Raw genomic sequence first — 21434 nt, 5'->3', positions numbered from 1 at the left:
TTCACTTTTGTATTCTTTTCTCAATGACTGGACGAACAGCGCTGATCCAGTCATCCTGATTGCAGGCACCTGGTGGAAAAACAAAAATAAGAAAAACATGACAGAAGTTGTTCATCAGTCCTTGGTTTATGACGCACTTGACGGATGCAATTTCATGGTTTAAAAAACAATAGCCAATATTGTATATGAAAATGTTTCAATTTACAGTGTTACAACTGCAAAAATGAAATGAGGCAGTATGAGCAAGTGTGTGCGCATAGATAAGAAATGTTATTGGTTCTGTTCTTTTAAATGTATATATTTCTAGTCTAGAAGTGTTTTCAAACAAATATATTCTGTAATCACAAATTAATGACTGTATTAGCAGGTTCGTGGTAAAGAGTGTCTTCTAATTTGTGTACAAAATACGTTGAGGCGCTCCTACATACAGTAATTCCTCTCTACTTCACGGATCACCTTTGGCGGATTTAGTGCATCGCGGATTTATGACCCCCTCCCCACACACACCCAACACACACACACACCCACACAAAAAAAAACTGGATCACTACGCACTAATGCGACATCCCCGGCGCGACGACATGGGCTAATGACGCAAAATAAATACATTTAAAAAAAAACAGCATACATTAGTACAGTACTGTAGCGGGAAGCCCCAATGATAGGGTATTAATGCGGCATCCCCAGCAAGACGACAAGGACCTATGAAGCTATCTCTACAGGAGAGCCAGGACACCCTGCGGAGGAAACTCATTTTGGCCACTTGTTTCCGGGATCTTGCTCTTTCGCTTATAACGCACAGCTCGTGACCATAGGAGAGGGTAGGAATATAGATCAACCAGTAAATAGAGAGCTTCGCCTTTCGGGTTACTTCTTCACCCTAACAGACCGATTCACAGTCAGCATTAATGCAGACGCTGCACATATCCGCCAGTCGATCTCAGGTTCCATTCTTCCCTCACTCGTGAACAAGACCTCAAGATATCTGAACTCCTCGGCTTGGGGTAGGATCTCATCCTGACCTGGAGAACGCACGTGCCGAGAGGGTGTGGGTATACTCATTGCACCCCCGTACGTTGGCATTAACCCTGGTGAAAAGAAGTGTATTCTCCCTCCGCCTTTGGGTGGGGTGATGGGTCCTGTATGTGGTTTGTGCCTATGCACCAAACAGCAGTTCAGAGTACCCATCTTTTTTGGAGTCCTTGTGGAGGGGGTGAGCACTTTCACTGGGGACGCCATCATTCTGCTGGGGGATGTTGAAGTAAGAATAATTTTATTGTGTTGTTTTTCCATAATTAAAAGATGTTTCGCAATAGCTTCGTATATGTTTCGCAATAGCTTCGTATGTTTCGCAATAGCTTTGTATAACCTAAAAGACGATCGCAATAGCTTTGAATAACCAGCAATGTCATAAAAGGATGTTTTTGTGTTATATGATGTCGTGCAACGCCATCTGTTGGTAACAAAGAATAGTGTGGCGTCAGGCGGGATGAATTGGCCACTCACACCTCCTTCCGCACACGCTTAGAGTATAAAAGGAGGACTTTGGATACTCTCGGTAGAGTCTGCTGCGGGTTGCGTACGGACGCCCAGCCGGTATTGAAGCTGCTCTACCTGGAGTGTTGGCTCTCCCTCCTATTGGCGCACGGTAAGAGCTGGATATTCTTCTAAGAGCTGGTTGGATATTACTTAGCTTCATACCACGTGATTTGTGCTTGTGTTACCATTTCTGTGTGGGACCAATAAAGTGCCAATTGTTGGTAGCCAGAAGTGTGTCTTGTCTTCATTTCTGAGTGCCTATCTCCGACGAACCTATTAAAATTTGATACCGAACTCCTGAGCGAGGTATCAGAAATGTTTTAAAACAGATGTCAATGCTCATGTAGCTCAGTAAGCAAAGTTGGCGCAAGCAGAGCGGGAATTTTCGCCTTTTTTGTTGGTGGTCCACGTTGTGGTTTAAGCAGGCCTCAACGTAAGCCGCGAACGATCGTGTAGGTTAACAGATATTGAAGGGGGTCGATTACAATTATTTCAGTGTAAAATATGTTCCAATCATGTTACGGAAATTTGAAAAGAAGTCAAAATGAGAGGATTGTCTGGTCAAGTATGTGAATCTGATTCCGAGCATGACATCGACGTTTTTTTTTTTCGTTTTAAAGTATAAGTGAGACAGCTAAAATGTTTAATTTTATCAAGTGTCAAATAAAATATATTAAAATGGCTACTTGTTATATCATTTTTAATTACATATAATTTATTCAAGGATCAATAATTGCTGTCTGACTGAAAGCCCAATGTTCACTGAATATTTCTAAGTATAAGTGTATTGATTTAATGATATAATTTTAATAGTTTCGTAACTTTCCAATCAATTTGATAATTATTTTATGGTTTTCTGTTTCTTTGTACTGCATTGACGTTTGAGGGGTTATTTATATAACATAAATGATATTTGTGAGATCTAATTTCAGTTTAATGAAAATGGATGTCATAATTCGTTTTGTACATATAATTTGTTAAAAATAAATGGGAAATTATCTTTTCATTTGTAGGTTTTGAAGGGAATTTTGGCCCATGTAGATGGTGTCAAGTATATTCACAAGAGCAATGTAACAAGACATGTACAGTCAGGTTCCATCCATGATTGGGCAAAAAAAAGTTTTCACAACCCTCTCCTGAAAATGGTCATCAATGGTCCTCATCTAGTGACCAACCTGGAAACGGAGATTCCAACTGTACTATTACAGCAAGCACTGGCCCCACACAACCACATGGTTTTCGCAAACAGAACTCTATTTAACAGATGTTAGATAAAGCAAGAAAAAACCACTATACGAATCATGACTACAGCTTTAGCTGCGTTCATGCGTGAGAATTCAATGTCCGATTACAAATACCTGATTGAATTGCAGAAAAAGAATGGAGACAAATGTATTGTATTTTAGAGAACATTTTAGAGAATTTCCGTAACCTACAGGTTACGATCAAAAATTTACGTGGAACCCACAAACAGGTTACCAGCAGCGGGCCTTACATTGAGGCCTGTTTAAGTGTCTTTTGTCGAGTTATTGTGTTCTGGAATTACAGGAAAATGAACCCAAACATCAGATCTAAAAGTAGAAGTTGTTTGCTTTATGCTGGAATTGCTTGCTTTCATCACCATTCTTCGTGGTTTGGCTCAGTGTGGCTTTCGTTCGGACAATGCAAATCACACGCAAAGCACTAATTACTGGACAGGAGGTAAATGGATACACAGGATTTGCTAAATTGATATTGAATCGATATTGGGGGGATTGCAATCCATTGGTGATTTGGTATTCTTTCATTTTATAGTCTTTAAACTATTTTGGGGGTTCAAATGTTCAAATTTAACGTCATCTGATACTATTTCTTAATTTTGAGCTAAGTTCAGGGCCAAAGGGTTAATTCTGGATTCCTCCTGGATATTTTTTTGCTCCTATCGGAACACAGAGTGGACAGCACTTTGCTGGGAATGTCCACTTTTTGTATGTGTTCAATTAGACATGTTGATACCATTTTCGATCCTATCTGCACGGTTACACTTTTTTCAAGCCATGCCCGTCTGAAACAGTTTTTGATTCCAGTATCCTTGTCAATTGCCCTCGCTCGATCTTCATCCTTTTTTTCCTAACACTTTCGTCATCGTAAAACTTTGAACACACCGTCGCTCAGTTCGCGCTAAGTCCCATGCGCCATTACTTGGCTAACTAACAAGTTACACTGCGATTTTTGAGAACCGAGAACACATGTACATGGCAATGGTGAAACTTGATTAACCACTAATCACTATGATAGTCGTGCTTGTGCTAGCATGAAGCTGAACTTGCAGCTCGGAGCCCACCACCGAGAGGCAGGCGCACGATACCCTACCCCCTGATATTTTCTCAACGGATTTGCGCTTATCTCGAGAATGGTCATTTTGGTCTGAAAATTTCAGAAATCCGCCGATCGGCGGAAAATTCTCATCCCTGCACAACACAGAGTGATGAAGAATTAACGTTTACACAGTTCAAAAATAAGCTGCGAAGCTGTGACCTGCTACAGATGTGGAAACTGTGGTCACATATCCAGAGACTGTCAGCAAAAGGAACAGTGGTGTCACTATCACAGAAGCTCTACACACGATGATACATGCAGAAGAAAATCCAATGATAAAGACGATACCAAACAAACTCCAGAAAGAGAACAGAAACATGAAGAGGAAGAGACATTTGTTTTCAAGGCCAGTCAACAGTATGTCCCAGACAACATTAAGAAAAATGGAGTGGTGATAGATTGTGGTGCTGCATCACACATTATGAATGAGATCCACAAATTCACAAGATTTGATGAGATGTTTAATCCAGAAAAACACTACATGGAACTTGCCGATGGAAGCAGGAGAAACAACGTGGCATTAAAACGTGGTGATGCCAAAGTATTTCTTCAGGACATTAAAGGAAGAAATGTTGCTATCGCATTGAAGAAAGCATTATTCATCGCAACCTACCTCCAGAGCATAGTCTCTGTGAAAGCAGCCAAGACTGACGGAGCCAAAGTGATCTTTCAAGATGGAGGAAATGATTTTTCAAAGATGGAACTGTATTCTGCATTGAGGAACACGAGAAACTATACTACGTAATAAATATCCAGCAACAAGGGGTTGATGACTATGTAAATGACATCATGTGCAGAGACAAAGTAAGTCTAACTTGTGATGTTAAAACATGGCACAAGATATTGGGCCACTGCAATGTGGATGACGTATTAAAATTGCCAAATGTGGTAGATGGTATGAAAATTACAGGTAACACAAAAATAGACTGTAATCTTTGTACACGGAAAATTTACCAACAACAGAAACAGAAAAGCTGATCCAAAAGCTATTGCGCCTCTGAATTGATACATACAAATACGTCTGGCCCCATCGAGCAGACCAATCAAGACAGTTATAGATGTGCCATTTCATTCACAGATGACTTTTCCTGAAATATAAGAATGATGCTACATTGGTAACAGAAAAATTTCTTGCAGACAGTGCGCCACTTAGCAATGGAAAATGTATTAGTTCTGATAACAGCACGGAATATAAAGGCAATACCTTTCAGTCACTATTGAGAGAAAAAGGCATAAGACATGAGACATCGTCTCTATATTCTCCTCATCAAAATGGAACTGCCGAAAGACAGCGGAGAACGCTCTTTGAGATGGGAAGGGACTTGCTACTCGAAAAGGGATTACCAAAAGGTAGCGTGACCTTATGCCGTTCACAATGTAGCTCGTATTTGGAACAAATGTTACAATAACAGGACCAAAAATATCCCATATTTTTGATGACCAGAAGAAAGCCAGACGTCTCCAAAATGTGGGTGTTAGGGTCAGAGTGCTATACATACAAACATGACCAAAACAAGTTACTTCAATTACTAAATTACTGTGCTGAACAACAGACACAAACAGATGAAGATGACTCAAAAATTCAAAGTAACAGACGCAGAAACTGTAATCATGAGGAAAGAACCGAACACCAATCCCTAAATAAAAATGAAGAAAGTGTTAGTAAAGATGTGCAACTACATGATGAAACGACAAGAAATACATGTGGTGAAAATGAAAATAGTGCAGATATAGAATCTAAAGATGGTCAGAAACATTTCTACCCAAGAAGGGAGAGAAAAAGCTTCAAAACACCGAGATGAATACCTAACAGACCTTAGAGACGATGCTGTAACTCACACAAATATTGATTATTGCTTCATGTCTGTGTGTGGAGTCCCCCAAATTTACTGTGAAGCCAGGTCGTCCCTTGAAGCGTCTAGATGGGAAAACGCTATAAGGGAAGAACTCCGCTCACTTAAACAATATGAAACATTTGATTTGACTCCTTTACCTGAAGGCCGCAAGGCAGTAGGAGGAAAATGGGTATATGCCATCAAAGAATGCACTAAAGGGGGTAAAATCTTTAAAGCTAGATATGTAGCTAAAAGGTTATAGTCAAACAGAGGGTATCGATTATCACGATAAAATTTGTCCTGAGAGCAAACATTACATCAGTATGAGCGTTGATGCAGATAGCTGTACACCAAATGGATGTTAAAACAGCACATTTTCATTCACCTATAGAGGAAGAGATTTTCTTAGAGCAACCAGAAGGTTTTGAAATGACATCTGAGACAGGAGAGAAGCTGATGTACAATTTAAAACGATCCCTTTATGGCTGGAAACAATCCGGGAGAAATTGGTATAAGCATCTACATGATCACTTGGTAAAAGATAACTTTTTAAGAAATCTATCTGACCACTGTGTATATAGAAAACAGTTTGAAGATTTATGTTATCTTGGTCATCATTTGAGTAGATGATCTAATAATTGCAGCAAAGCAACAATGACAACGAATTCAAAGATATGAATGAAGTCCAGATTCGATATGAAGGATTTAGGAGAAATATCATACTTCTTGGGTAATGCAGCCCTATGGGGGCACAAACCAGTGCAATCTGTAGGCCGGTCCCAAGCCCGGATAAATGCAGAGGGTTGCGTCAGGAAGGGCATCCGGCGTAAAAACTGTGCCAAACAAATATGAGCGTTCATCTAAAGAATCCCATACCGGATTGGTCGTGGCCCGGGTTAACAACGCCCGCCCCCGGCACTGCTAACCTGCAGGGCGTCGGTGGAAATTCAGCTACTGTGGGTCGAAGACAAAGAAGAGGAGGAAACCGGATCCAGCGTCAGAAGAAAAAGAGGAATGCACAGAGCCTACAACTGAGTGTAGGGACTTTGAATGTTGGGACTATGACAGGAAAAGCACAGGAGTTGGTTGACATGATGATTAGGAGAAAGGTTGATATTCTGTGCATCCAAGAGAGCAGGTGGAAAGGTAGTAAGGCTAGAAGTTTGGGAGCAGGGTTTAAATTATTCTACCACGGAGTAGATGGGAAGAGAAATGGAGTAGGGGTTATTTTAAAGGAAGAGCTGGCTAAGAATGTCTTGGAGGTGAAAAGAGTATCAGATCGAGTGATGAGACTAAAATTTGAAATTGAGGGTGTTATGTATAATGTGGTTAGCGGCTATGCACCACAGGTAGGATGTGACCTAGAGTTGAAAGAGAAATTCTGGAAGGAACTAGATGAAGTAGTTCTGAGCATCCCAGACAGCGAGAGAGTTGTGATTGGTGCAGATTGTAATGGACATATTGGTAAAGGAAACAGGGGCGATGAAGAAGTGATGGGTAAGTACGGCATCCAGGAAAGGAACTTTGAAGGGCAGATGGTGGTGGACTTTGCAAAAAGGATGGAGATGGCTGTAGTGAACACTTATTTCCAGAAGAGGGAGGAACATATAGTGACCTACAAGAGCGGAGGTAGAACCACGCAGGTAGATTATATTTTGTGCAGACGATGTAATCTGAAGGAGGTTACTGACTGTAAAGTAGTGGTAGGGGAGAGTGTAGCTCGACAGCATAGGATGGTAGTATGTAGGATGATTCTGGTGGTGGGTAGGAAGATTAAGAAGACAAAGGTAGAGCAGAGAACCATGTGGTGGAAGCTGAAAAAGGAAGAATGTTGTGCAGCCTTCCGGAAAGAGGTGAGACAGGCTCTCGATGGACAACCAAAGATCCCGGAAGACTGGACGACGATAGCCAAGGTGATCAGAGAGACAGGCAGGAGAGTACTTGGTGTGTCATCTGGTAGGAAAGGGGAGAAGGAGACTTGGTGGTGGAACCCCAAAATACAGGGAGTCATACAAGGAAAGAGATTAGCGAAGAAGAAGTGGGATACTGAGAGGACTGAGGAGAGGCGAAAGGAGTACATCGAGATGCGACGTAGGGCAAAGGTAGAGGTGGCAAAGGCTAAACAAGAGGCATATGAAGACATGTACACCAGGTTGGACACGAAAGAAGGAGAAAAGGATCTCTACAGGTTGGCCAGACAGAGGGATAGAGATGGGAAGGATGTGCAGCAGGTCAGGGTGATTAAGGATAGAGATGGAAATGTGTTGACTGGTGCCGGTAGTGTACTAAATAGATGGAAAGAATACTTTGAGAAGTTGATGAATGAAGAAAATGAGAGAGAAGGAAGAGTTGAAGAGGCAAGAGTGAAGGACCAGGAAGTGGAAATGATTACTAAGGGGGAAGTCAGAAAGGCACTACAAAGGATGAAAACTGGAAAGGCAGTTGGTCCTGATGACATACCGGTAGAGGTATGGAAGCAATTTGGAGAGATGGCTGTGGAGTTTTTGACCAACTTATTCAACAGAATACTAGCGGGCGAAAAGATGCCTGAAGAATGGCGGAAAAGTTTTCTAGTTCCCATTTTTAAGAACAAAGGGGATGTTCAGAGCTGTGGGAACTATAGAGGAATAAAGTTGATGAGCCACACAATGAAGTTATGGGAAGAGTAGTGGAGGCTAGACTCAGGACAGAAGTAAATATCTGCGAGCAACAGTATGGTTTCATGCCTAGAAAGAGTACCACAGATGCATTATTTGCCTTGAGGATGCTCGTGGAAAAGTACAGAGAAGGTCAGAAGGAGCTACATTGCGTCTTTGTGGATCTAGAGAAAGCCTATGACAGAGTACCAAGAGAGGAACTGTGGTACTGCATGCGTAAGTCTGGTGTGGCAGAGAAGTATGCTAAAACAGTACAGGACATGTATGATGGCAGCAGAACAATGGTGGGTGTGCCTTAGGTGTGACAGAGGAATTTAAGGTGGAGGTGGGACTGCATCAGGGATCAGCTCTGAGCCCCTTCCTGTTTGCAGTGGTAATGGATAGGCTGACAGATGAGGTTAGACTGGAATCCCCTTGGACCATGATGTTCGCAGATGATATTGTCATATGCAGTGAAAGCAGGGAGCATGCAGAGGAACAATTGGAAAGATGGAGACATGCACTGGAAAGGAGAGGAATGAAGATTAGCCGAAGTAAAACAGAATATATGTGCGTGAATGAGAAAAGTGGAGGGGGAAGAGTGAGGCTACAGGGAGAAGAGATAGCGAGGGTCGACGACTTCAAATACTTGGGGTCAACAATACAGAGCAATGGAGAGTGTGGTCAGGAAGTGAAGAAACGGGTCCAAGCAGGTTGGAACAGCTGGCGAAAGGTGTCTGGTGTGTTATGTGACAGAAAAGTGTCTGCTAGGATGAAGGGCAAAGTTTACAAAACAGTGGTGAGGCCGGCCATGATGTACGGATTAGAGACAGTGGCACTGAAGAAACAACAGGAAGCTGAACTGCAGGTGGCAGAAATGAAGATGTTGAGGTTCTCGCTCGGAGTGACCAGGTTGGATAGGATTAGAAATGAGCTCATTAGAGGACAGCCAAAGCTGGATGTTTTGGAGACAAGATTCGAGAGAGCAGACTTCGATGGTTTGGACATGTTCAGAGGCGTGAGAGTGAGTATATTGGTAGAAGGATGCTGAGGATGGAGCTCCCAGGCAAAAGAGCGAGAGGAAGACCAAAGAGAAGGTTTATGGATGTGGTGAGGGAAGACATGAGGGCAGTTGGGGTTAGAGAGGAAGATGCAGGAGATAGGCTAAGATGGCAAAAGTTGACACGCTGTGGCGACCCCTAACGGGACAAGCCGAAAGGAAAAGAAGAAGAAGATCATACTTCTTGGGTATTGAGTTTGAAAAGATGGTGAACAAATCAAGATGAGTCAGAAAGAGTACATCATAAAAATGCTTGAAAGGTTTGGAATGTCAAATTGTAAACCACGCTACACGCCATGTGAACCAAAACCAGAAACTAATGAGAGAGATACATATGAGGTTGTGAATCCCAAAGAGTATCGTGAAATTGTTGGCAGTTTGATTTATCCCATGACCTGTGCCAGGCCAGACATTAGCTGGATAGTAAGGAAACTGTCACAAACTCAAACGACACGAAAAGCAGAAAAATTAGCATCTGCCAAACAAGTTTTGAGGTACTTGAAAGGTACAAATGACTATGAGCTGTGTTTCAAGAAAAATGAGGAGGATTTAAACGTAATGGCCTTCAGTGACTCTGATTGAGCATCTTCAGTTGAAGATCGACAAAGCACCACAGGGTACTGCTTCAGCCTAAAAAAACAGGGTCCTGCAATCTCATGGAAGTCAAAGAAGCAACCAACAGTTGCGCTCTCAACTTGTGAGGCAGAATACATTGCATTGGCTTCTATTACTCAAGAAAACATTTATCTTACTCAATTGATAAATGACATAGATAACAAAATGTACAGTTGTACTATGATTCATGGCGACAACCAGGGTCCTATAGCACTGTGAAAAAAACCCTGTGAATAGACAGCAGTCTTAAAACATTGATGTGAAATACCACTTCATAAGAGACATGCTAAATGAAGGGAAAATAAATGTTTTTGTTCATGCAAAACCAAAAATACTGAAGTTCAAAACATGGCTCTTTGGAAAGTTAGCATATGGTTTTACGGGGATGAGAACAAGTGGGGGTGTTGAATTATGTTCTCATATTTTGTTTTATTTTATGGATTTTATTTTGAAACTAGTTCTGTAGTGGGGGGGCACGTGATTCACTCACACCAATAAGGGCGCGTTTCTTTTCTGTTGCATTATGGGATGAATGGTGATACCAGAAACACCGTCACCGAAACCAATAAATAAATAAAGATAAAGAGACGGCGTCAAGTATTTTCCCTCTAACGATGGAAGAGCCTGGAAGTACAAATGCAACACTTACCTAGGTCAATTGGTCCTTCTCGAAGACCATCCAACTCGTAAAGTCGACCGTTTACAGGAACATAACTCACAAAGTGAAAGGCATCCTCATCCTTTGCAGATGACTTTGCATCAAACTCAAACATTTGCTGCCTATAAATGAAAAGAAAGAAAAGAATAAAGTATCAAGTAAAATGGCTACTGCTGATTGGAATTGAGGTGATACATGATGTGAACTAAACATTTGGCCTTTTTTGGGTTATGTCAATCAGAACTGTTCCAAATGAAGCGTAAACATGACATTACCTGGCAAAGCCGTTGTGAACTTGTCTGATAACTTCAGAGTTGCTAAGAGCCAAACCTTTCATCTGAGGGCCAAACAGAGAGGAGGATATTACAATTGAGTTTCCTATGTTTAGAATTAGCATAATATTCTGGGTTTCTGGCTCATTTTTAAGCAATAAATTATGAATCAATAAAAAAACCTTGTAATTATCATTACTTTAGAATGTTGGGCTTACATGAATGAACATATGATTTTTTACATTTTTATTAATATTTGCCCATTACTACAGGCATGCCAGTCTTACAGTATCTCCCAAAAGTGATAATGGTTGCTGAAATATGAGGGATTATACTGTATTCATGCATGAGATACTGCATAATAGAAATTAATGAACATACTGCAGCATCAAAACTCTGTGAAAACTCTCTGAACTCCGTTAGTGTCTCTCCAAGCAACATGTCGGGATGGGAGCAGTTGAGGAGAACGCTGACAATCGCCTGGGTGGCACACGCGTTGTTAATTACCTGAAATCAGATAAGGTAAATTAAAAAAAAGCTAGAGTTGTCTGCCTCTACAAAGCATCATGATCATTGATTGATCATGAGGAAGATTAAAAGAGGGACGAAATATAAAGACTGTAGTACTGGAATGCTCTTCTAATTTAAAATCGCAATTCTGACAAAAATAATGGTAAATGAATGGATGATCTGACAAGGATTAAAGGATTTAAGCATAGCAGGTGCTGTGTATTTTTGCAATGAGTGTGGGGATGGCCTAAGGTGAGCAACACCCGATATACAGGTGTGTATAATTTTTATTCAGCTTCTTTTCTTGAGGCCTAATTGGGAAAAAAGAAATATAACTGACTATTTCTCCTTTTCCTTTCAGCTTGTCCTGTTAGGGGTCGCCACAGCATGTCATTTTTTCCATCTGAGCCTATCTCGTGCATCCTCCTCTCTAGCACCCATTGTCGTCATGTCTTCCCTCACAAGACCCATCAACCTTTTCTTTCGTCTTCCTCTCGCTCTTTTGCCTGGCACCTCCATCCTCAGCAACCTTCTACCAACATACTCACTCTCTCGCCAAACCATCGAAGTCTGCTCTCTCTAACCTTGTCTCCAAAACATCCAATTTTGGCTGAAATAACTTGATTGGAAAGTAAAAAAATTAAATAGAACATCTCTTAGATGGATGCAGCACTCCTGAAGTATCCAAGACATTGGGGCATGATCACAGTTGCAAATAGTCAACAACAATGCTCAAATTATTTTCATTAAAAGTCTACCGACACATAAAGCATGACTTTTAGTATGTTTTTAAGGGAAAAAAAAAAGGCAGCCGGAATGGACCCATCCGGTTTTTCAGCACGTCATGATGTTGTCGTATATGGATTTTTGCATCTTCCGCCATGAAAATCTTCTTGAGGCATTTGTGTTGGAGAAGAACCAGGAAGTGACGTTTTTTTACAGTTGCAGGGTCGACTGTTTATATTAGTTTATACCCATTGTACTGGTGAAAAATTACTTGTTTTTTTAACGTGTTAACCAAAATGCGGACTAATCATATTGCTGGATTTTGGTCCAACACTCGGGAGGATGGATTCACTCTTCACACTTTTCCAAAACTCCCAGTTTGTCATGAAAAATGGATTGCACAGGTGCAAAGGACGAGAGCTTTGTGGGTCCTAAATCACAGGTAGGTGTGTATAGAGCAATTAAAAAAAAATAGTTCTGGGGGACTAATTTGTCTCACAGTTTATAGCATGTTACGTGTGAATTTAGAATAAATCCTCTTGGTCAAACCGGGAACATATAACAAAGCACTTGTATTGCATTCAAGACAATATAATCTCTCTCTCTCTCTCACACACACACACACACACACACACACACACAACACACACACACACACTACAATACAATACAACACAACACAAAACAATAAAATAGAAGTACATAGATAGCTTAGTAGCGTGTAACACGAGCTAACTAGGTAAGTAGACGTATAGTCACCAAACAAGAACAACTTCTCCGAAAGCAGCAATCATATCATCAGACGACGTAATTCTCTCAGAACGTAAGAAAAGACCCACGTCATAATAACTTCATAAAGTACGTAAGTTAGGGGAGTTCGCTCACCGGCCGCGGCCTTGTTGTCTCTCGCTGGCGGCCGTGGCGTTATCCGCGATCAGCTAGGGAGGTGGTTTGGCCGCGTGCGGGGAGGAGAAAGGAGCTCCGCCTCACCAGCCACCAGTGTCTGGGCACCCCTGCAGTAGTTATTTCACCCGGCATGGGTCTTCCTAAGTACACTACATACGTACATAATTTACTAGACTTGTAAAAGAGATAGGAAATTGAACAATTACAGGACTGTCATTTTGAATATTTCATCGGGTTCCCCATCCGTCTGTCGGGGAGTCTGATGTTACTTGGAAGTGATCCGGATATCATCTAAATATGGCTCGAAACGATAGGGTAATACGGCCCCGGTCACGTCACTCTATTGTGAGATGTTCTCTTCTTCGAAAAGAGCTTCCATGTCAGAAGGGGCGTTGGGGAAGAAAAAAAAGAAATCAGAAAATCTCTGTTGTTCGTCTCCCATAGCAGGTGGCACAGCATTTTCTCAATGGCGACTGTCCCAGTGTGACATCTGTATATGATGTTGCAGGCAATATGGTTGCCACTGGGATGTTGAGTGAGACTTCCGCAACTTTGCGCATGAATGATACGCTCTCCGCTCATTTTTTTTGTATAGACATTGAGGTGAATAATATTATATGTAGTTTTCATAACATCCTTTTTAAAATGTATATAGAGATGTTGGTAGACCTTTAAAGAGCAACTGACACCAAAATATAAATTTTATAATAGGTATTGTTATCAGAACTACATATAATATTAATCACTTTGAGGATAGTGCGAGTCTGAAAAAGTGTTTTTTTAAAGTTTTTTTATAGCGCAAATTTGCGAAAGTCTCACTCGACATCCCAGTGGCGGCCATATTGCCTGCAACGTCATTTGCAGATGTCACAATGGGACAGTCGCCATTGAAAACATGCTTTGCCACGTGCTATGGCAGATGAACAAAAAGATTTTGGGATTTTTCTGACACCCCTTCTGAGACTCAAGCTCTTTTTGAAGAAGAGAACATCTCAGAAGCAAGTGAAGTGACCGAGGCATATTACCATATCATTTCGAGGCATATAAGACAATATGCTGATAACTTCTAACTGACAACAGACTCCCCAACAGACACACAGATGAGGACGACGAGGAACCCAATCAAATATTCAAAATGACTTGCCTATAATTGTTTGATTTTTTTAACCGTTTTACAAGTCTTGTGTAGGTAGCATAATCAAGAGGACCCATGCCGGGCAAATAAGCGGCTGCCCACCTCCCCCTGACCCACCTCCGCGACGGCAGCCATTGGCTAACAGCGGCCCATGCACAGACACATTTAGCACCCCTGACTTATCTACTTTATTATTATGACACGGATCTTTTGTTATGTTCTGTGAGAAGGATTACGTTGTCGGATGGGGACGGAGCTTTCTATTAATACTGCTGCTTTCGGACAAGTACACGGACACCACACTGCCTTCCTGGAACATTCACTGGAAAAAACATTTGAGTTTGGTGACTATATGTTGTATGGCTAGTTAGCTCGTGTTACACGCTATTAAACTGTCTTTGTACTTTTATTTTATTATTGTTTTGTCTTGTATTGTGTGGCAGCATGGTGATGCAGGTGGTAAAGTGTTGGCCTCACAGTTCTGAGGACCAGGGTTCAATCCAGGCCCCACTTGTGTGGAGTTTGCATATTCTCCCCGTGCCTGTGCGGATTTTCTCCAGGCACTCCGGTTTTCTACCACATCCCAAAAACATGCAACATAACTTTCCAAGGGATACGGTCGAACGCCTTCTCCTTGTCCACAAAACATATGTAGACAGGTTGGGCTCACTCCCATGCACCCTCAAGGACCCTGCTAGTGGTGAAGAGCTGGTGGTCCTGGTGGCCAGGACGAAAACCCCATTGTTCCTCCTGAGGTTCAACTTTCCGACAGACCCTCCTCTTCAGCATATCTTTTATAGACCTTACCAGGGAGGGTGAGGTCCAAGCAGGTTGGAACAGCTGGCGAAAGGTGTCTGGTGTGTTATGTGACAGAAGAGTCTCTGCTAGAATGAAGGGCAAAGTTTACAAAACAGTGGTGAGGCCGGCCATGATGTACGGATTAGAGACGGTGGCACTGAAGCAACAACAGGAAGGTGAACTGGAGGTGGCAGAAATGAAGATGTTGAGGTTCTCGCTCGGAGTGACCAGGTTGAATAGGATTAGAAATGAGCTCATTAGAGGGACAGCCAAAGTTGGAAGTTTTGGAGACAAGATTCGAGAGAGCAGACTTCGATGGTTTGGACATGTTCAGAGGCGAGAGAGTGAGTATATTGGTAGAAGGATGCTGAGGATGGAGCTCCCAGGCAAAAGAGCGAGAGGAAGACCAAAGAGAAGGTTTATGGATGTGGTGAGGGAAGACATGAGGGAAGTTGGGGTTAGAGAGGAAGATGCAGGAGATAAGCTAAGATGGAAAATATGACACGCTGTGGCGACCCCTAACGGGACAAGCCGAAAGGAAAAGAAGAAGAAGAACACCAGGGAGGGTGAGGTATGTGATCTTGTAATTGGAACACACCCTCTGGTGCCTCTTCGTAAAAAGGGAGACCACGACCCCAGTCTGAATATAATTATGCCTGAATATGGTGTTTGTTATGATCAATCTGTGATGACCACCGAATTCCAGGAACAGAACACTGCTCTGATCAACCCAAACTCAATCATGCCTTTCCATGTCTCACTGTCATTGCCCACGTGAGCATTGAAATCCCCCAGTCAAACGATGGAGTCCCCAGAGAAGGCGCTCTCTAGCAATTCCTCTAAGGACTCCAAAAATCATCAATTTTCAGCACTGCTTATCGTGGTTAGGGTCACAAGGCGTTGGAGCCTATCCCAGCTGACTTTGGGCAAAAGGCAGATTATACCCTGAACAGGTCGCCAGACAGTTGCAGAGCACAAATAGACAAGCATTTACATTTATACCGTCACGAATTGGGAACTGAACCCATCCTTAACACACCAATGTCAGGCAAGTGTACCACTTCATCAGTGACAGGCCAATCAATAGAGATGATTCAAAAGTACAAATATTATAAGTAAGCAAGCAATTTTTGTTTTTATACATGGATTTACAGTCTCTTTACTGCCATCAACTTCAGTCTACCTACCACAAACAGGACCAGTGTTTAAGATGTCAGAACTCTCCATGTATTGCGTGAAATTATTGTACCGACCAGAGAGAAAATCAGTCTGAAACAGCTGAACCACGCTCTTTTCATTGTAGAGTAAGCAAGCAAAAGCTTCATTCACTTACCTACTTGATTCCTCAGTTACATACTTTGACATACTTTATTTTTGCAATATCAAGTTTTACAACGATACAATTTTTTTTACGTAATACATTTTATTTATGGGTATTTAAAACGGAAATACAGTGCTTTGCATGAACAGTGTATCCAACAAGTAATATGTAGCCTATTTTGACAATGTGATGTTAAATCCTCTCTCATTTAATAGTGTTTTGAGAAGGTCTTTAATCGACAATTATGAATTTTCAGGGGCGCTGCCATTTTCGTGAGTCACATGACCTACGTGTGCAGATGTGACCTGTACCGTGCCACAACAAAGGCTCGCGTAGGCTTCCGAGTAGCCAGACTCCGCATCATTCCGCCCGAAAAACCATCCGAATATGCGACATTCACAGCCACAGGTTCAAATCTGTATGGAAGTATTCCTCTGTCTTCCCGATCAATTGATACTGCCATTTCTTCATCAGATGAGGATAAATCCCAGAAATCAGCACTGGGAATAAACAGGGTTCATACACAGTCGGACCCCAAAAATTTAAGGGCTTTTTAGGGCCATTCTTAGGGGCTGACACGAAAAATTTAGGGCTGACACGGAAAAAATTTAGGGCCGACACGAAAAATTTAGGGCCATCGTGGGAAATCAAGAGTAAGGAAAAAAGACTCACCCAATGGTGCCATCGGCTGTTCTTGGTTCATCAAAGGTTCCAGTACCGCAGTACCTGTGACAGTGATCACCTTTCGCCCCTTGTGGTAGTTCTCATTGATATGACCATTGTCAACGTCTTCACATAACAGTATACAGAAAAACTGATTCTAACTACAATTGCAACTATATACACAAATGTCTTCTACTGATGTCTGTATCAGCACCCCTACTCTAGCTCCTTGAGCCTACCCAGTGCCTCCTCTTTGTTGCTACAGAGGTGCCAAAGTGGCTCTCTTGTCCTTTGCTCTGCCTCTGAGTGGATTGGCCTTGGTGATAAACCTCAGCTTCCTCTTTTCTTCTGCCTGCTCACACAGCCTATCAGCCTTCTCAATAAGTGTTGATATGTCAGTCTCTATTCTGGCTTTTTTGGCTTTGAGGCAGTAGAGATGAAAAGTGGGCAGCGATGCCAAATGTAGCCAGGTACGAAGTCTTCCTTTCCCCACAGTGGTAGTTTTTAGCAATGTCACTGTCTGGGAACATGACTGCAAACACTTTCGAATTATTTTCACAAGATTTGTAACTGTAATGGCTGCAGATCACTTTTTAAATCCACACGATCTCTGACTTTAACGAGTCCGCCTTCGTGTATTGAACTACGTTCATAGAGCCTGAGTTCTGGCTGGTTGAAGTCGATGGCTGGACAACTGTAGGTGCGCATGCATTGCTAGTACCACTGACTGAAGTTGATGCTTCACTATCTTTATATTTTAGAAACAGATTTATACCAACGGAAGATGAGAGAGTGTTCGTCAAATCAGCGTGTCTCCTTTTTTTCCCCGGTGCGACTCCAGCGCTTTGACACCCATGTTTCATAGCTGGTAGCTCTGCTTGCACAGATGGCAGTAAAACATGTGCCGATCTTTTGCATCTCAACGAACCCAGCTTCCAAACTCCTTACTTTCAACCCAAGCATCTTGAAAAATGCACTTCCCCATGATACAAGTTGGATCGATGAAAGACGTAACGAAGACGAAGTGAAATGCCGACTCACGGAAACAAACAATGGAATATCGATGACAAGATGGCGACTCGTTGTCAACACGGTGACTTCCGTTGACAATTTCCGGTTGTTTTATACGCCAGACGGATCCCTATTTTTTTTTAAATAAAAGATTTTTTTTTTTTTTTCGGGAGAATTTTGGCGGTAGAGGTCCTCCCTTTGATTTTTTATAATTTAAGGCCTTTTTAGGGGCTTGACCGGTTTTTGCGGATTTTAAGGACTTTTAGGAGCCCCTAAATGCACCTTCGAAAATTCAGGGGTTTTTAGGGACTTTTAGGGACGCGTGCGAACCCTGATAAATGGTGTCCCATGTAATCGAGCCTTTGTTGCGGCACGGTAAACGCCACATCCGTGCATGTAGGTCATGTGACTCGTGAAAATGGCAGCACCCCTGAAAATTCGTAATTGTCGATAAAAAAATCTTCTCAAAACACTATTATATGAGAGAGGATTTAACATCACATTGTAAAAATAGGGTACATATTACATGCCCTATTGGATACACTGTTCATGCAAAGCACTGGATTTCCCATTTAAAGAGGCAAATGTGTGAATTTACTTTCAATATTTTACTAAATATCACTTGATATGTAAGATTTGATCCAGCTGCAAAAAGATAAGATTAAAACTGCAGCACAAAAACTAACTGCAGGAGACCTCAACTGTGCAGGCACCTAATATGTGGTCATGAAGGTACCGTAATTTCACTAAAATAGTGCGCAATTTTTTCCAAAAATATTTTCAAAAAGTTAATAGAGCGCACTATATATAGGTATGGATGAAAAATAAAAAATACAATCACGTTGTATAGTTGTACAGGTATATAGAGTGGTAAAAACTCTGAACTCTGACCTCCTTGGGGGGCGGCGTGGGAGAAGCTTTCCATTTAACGTTCGTTACCATAGCATATTTGTTGCTATTGTACCAAACATCAGAAACGACATCCCGTGAGTTTGTTTCAACTTAAACGAAGACAAAAATGTCGACTACAAGGGCGAGTTGTGCAGCCACTTTTAAAAGAAATTTGACCTCACTCTGGCCGATGACGCAGCCAAACAGAAAGCAAAACAACGTGAGCTGAAACTACGTAGTACGATCATACAAGCATAAAAAAAAAGGATAGCGCACACGATGGAAATGCTCGCTATTTCAAAAGTATGTATGTATATGTAGTTTGAGTTTTCGTTTTGATCGCGACCTGACGCTGACGAGCTACTACAGATGTAGTCGAATGGGGGCAAGATTCAGATTGGAGATGAGTCAGATACTTCTTTTAAAGTCTTGGCCAAGGATGTGTAATGTAGAGAATAAACTGCACTATGCACAAATGTTTTATGCACAAATATTTAATGCAAAAAAATGTTCTAAGTTAAACAGTGTTAAATAGTTTATTTATAAGACTGTAATGTGTTAACAGTATTAATAAAATGTTATGCCATCGTTGAGCATTTATTTTAGTTTGTTGAGGGATTCTGTTCTGACAATTGCAAGGACCATGACAAGTGTGTCCTGTGGCCTGTCCCAAGATATATATTACCACTGAATCAGTATATGGACAAAGATTATTATTAAAGATTGTTGTACAGGCGATTTTTTTTTAAACCAATACAAGTACAAACCTAGCAAAATACAAATACAGATAATTCAAAATATTTTGAGCATATGGATAGCAGCAAATTGGTGGTCCGCGTTGTACATAGGTAGAAGGGATTTCCTGATTTTTTTTTTAGGTCAACTTCGGGGGTGCGCATTATATTTCAGGATTCATTATACTCGAGAAATTACAGTATTAATAAAGACTGCATATTTAACATTTGTCATTCTTCAATGCCGGCACAATAGAAAACTTGTTAGGACTGGGGTTCAAATCGTGGCCTCGCCTGTGTGGAGTTTGTATGTTCCCCCCCGTCCCTGTGTGCGTTATCTCCAGTTTGTGTTTGTTTCTGTGTGCCCTGCAATCAGATGCTGACAAGTTCAGGATTTACCCAGTTCCTGCCCCAAGATGGCTGGGATTGGGCTCCAGCACTCCCACAACTCTTGTGAGGATAAACTGATTAGATAATGGATGGATATTCTTTGACCATTCTGTCAGTATTATATACAGAAAATGGCATACAAAAATCGTAGGGTACCTGTTTGGCAAAGAAGATGTGGTCAAGTCTTGAATCCTGCACAATTGATCCTGCTGGCTCTTCGCCTGCTTGCCACTTAAACAGGAAGATCAATCCATGGACAGGCCTGGAATACAGCTTGTAAATGAAAATGCCTGTCTTCAGTCAAGGTATGCGCGTTGATATATATATATATATTTTTCATACTTCAAGTTGTCAAAGTTCTCTGGCTCCATACTCCAAATCTCTTCAACCTGGGCACCTTTACAGCCTACAAATGACACAAAATCATGGGTGATTCAGTGAACTGCTTTTCGTACATTAGAGCATTAAAAAAGAAAAAGGTGCCAAGACGATAGTGTGTCTTAAGTACCAATTTGAAAGTCTTTCAAATTGCATCGATCATTAACTAGGACTGTCTTTCACGCGCCGTTGGTTTGAAAGCTGAGTAATGCTAACCAGTTAGCTTGTTTCATGTTGCCAGAGATGCGCCGTGAAACGTTCAGCATTTCAAAATACGCTACATGCTTGAAAAGAAACCGCACTGCTTTTGAGTCAGTCTTGGTTCATCATACGTATTCGTTTAGGAAAACGCAATTACTATATAGGCTGTAGTAACATTTTGCTCAAGTGCGCCTGGCTAGGATAGTTAGCCACATAAAGCAGCACGACAGTACAATATTTGTAACTCAGTTAAGATCACTCACCGAACCCTTTTATCAGCTCCGTAAACACACCGGGGTCACTCTCCATGAGACACCACTCACCGGCACTTCCAGTCATGATTTTAAATGGTTTTCAGTTAAAATACAGAGAACATTTACGACTGGCTGCAAACCCAGCTTACCAAGAGAACATCCAGTCAAGCTAATGTCACTGCGCTCAGGTTGGAGACCGTGACTGTGCAACGTCGCGGCCAAAGTGGGCGCGCCTGTTTTGTGACACTACGTACATAGTGGCAATTTCTTACCGTTTAAACTACACGATGTATGTTATTGATAAATGTTTGACCCACCGTTGCTCCTATTTGGGAAATATGCAAGCATTAAAAAAACAACGTGTCCAATCGTATTTCCCGAACCCATATATAATCTAGAATTCAATATCATTTAAAATTATGCCTCGAGTTTGCATGTTGTTCCCGTGCTTGTGTGGGCCTTCTCCAGCATTCCAAAAACATGCACGTAAGGTATCTTAACACTAAATTGTTCATAGGTGCACCAACATTAGTTCTGAGCTCA

General features: G+C 41.6%; 1 protein-coding gene across 2 annotated transcripts in view; it reads right to left on the bottom strand.

Annotated features, from left to right (window-relative positions):
* Positions 1-21355, bottom strand: part of uchl5 (ubiquitin carboxyl-terminal hydrolase L5) — a 32664-nt gene extending 11309 nt beyond the window's left edge. Inside the window, exons 1-7 of one of the 2 annotated variants that reach the window (XM_061825042.1) lie at positions 20901-21355; positions 20401-20464; positions 20215-20320; positions 11355-11480; positions 10977-11038; positions 10693-10823; positions 6-69 (exon numbers count right to left, since the gene is read on the bottom strand). In XM_061825042.1, coding sequence (XP_061681026.1) covers positions 6-69; positions 10693-10823; positions 10977-11038; positions 11355-11480; positions 20215-20320; positions 20401-20464; positions 20901-20976 — 629 coding nt within the window. In that variant the 5' untranslated portion in view covers positions 20977-21355. Of the gene's footprint in view, positions 1-5; positions 70-10692; positions 10824-10976; positions 11039-11354; positions 11481-20214; positions 20332-20400; positions 20465-20900 lie in introns of both variants that reach the window. The other variant, XM_061825043.1, reaches the window with a different exon arrangement.
* Positions 21356-21434: the final 79 nt, after the last annotated feature.

This window comes from Syngnathoides biaculeatus, chromosome 7 (genome assembly GCF_019802595.1).
Source record: "Syngnathoides biaculeatus isolate LvHL_M chromosome 7, ASM1980259v1, whole genome shotgun sequence".
Taxonomy (NCBI): domain Eukaryota; kingdom Metazoa; phylum Chordata; class Actinopteri; order Syngnathiformes; family Syngnathidae; genus Syngnathoides; species Syngnathoides biaculeatus.
This window is presented reverse-complemented; position numbering and strand designations above follow the sequence as displayed.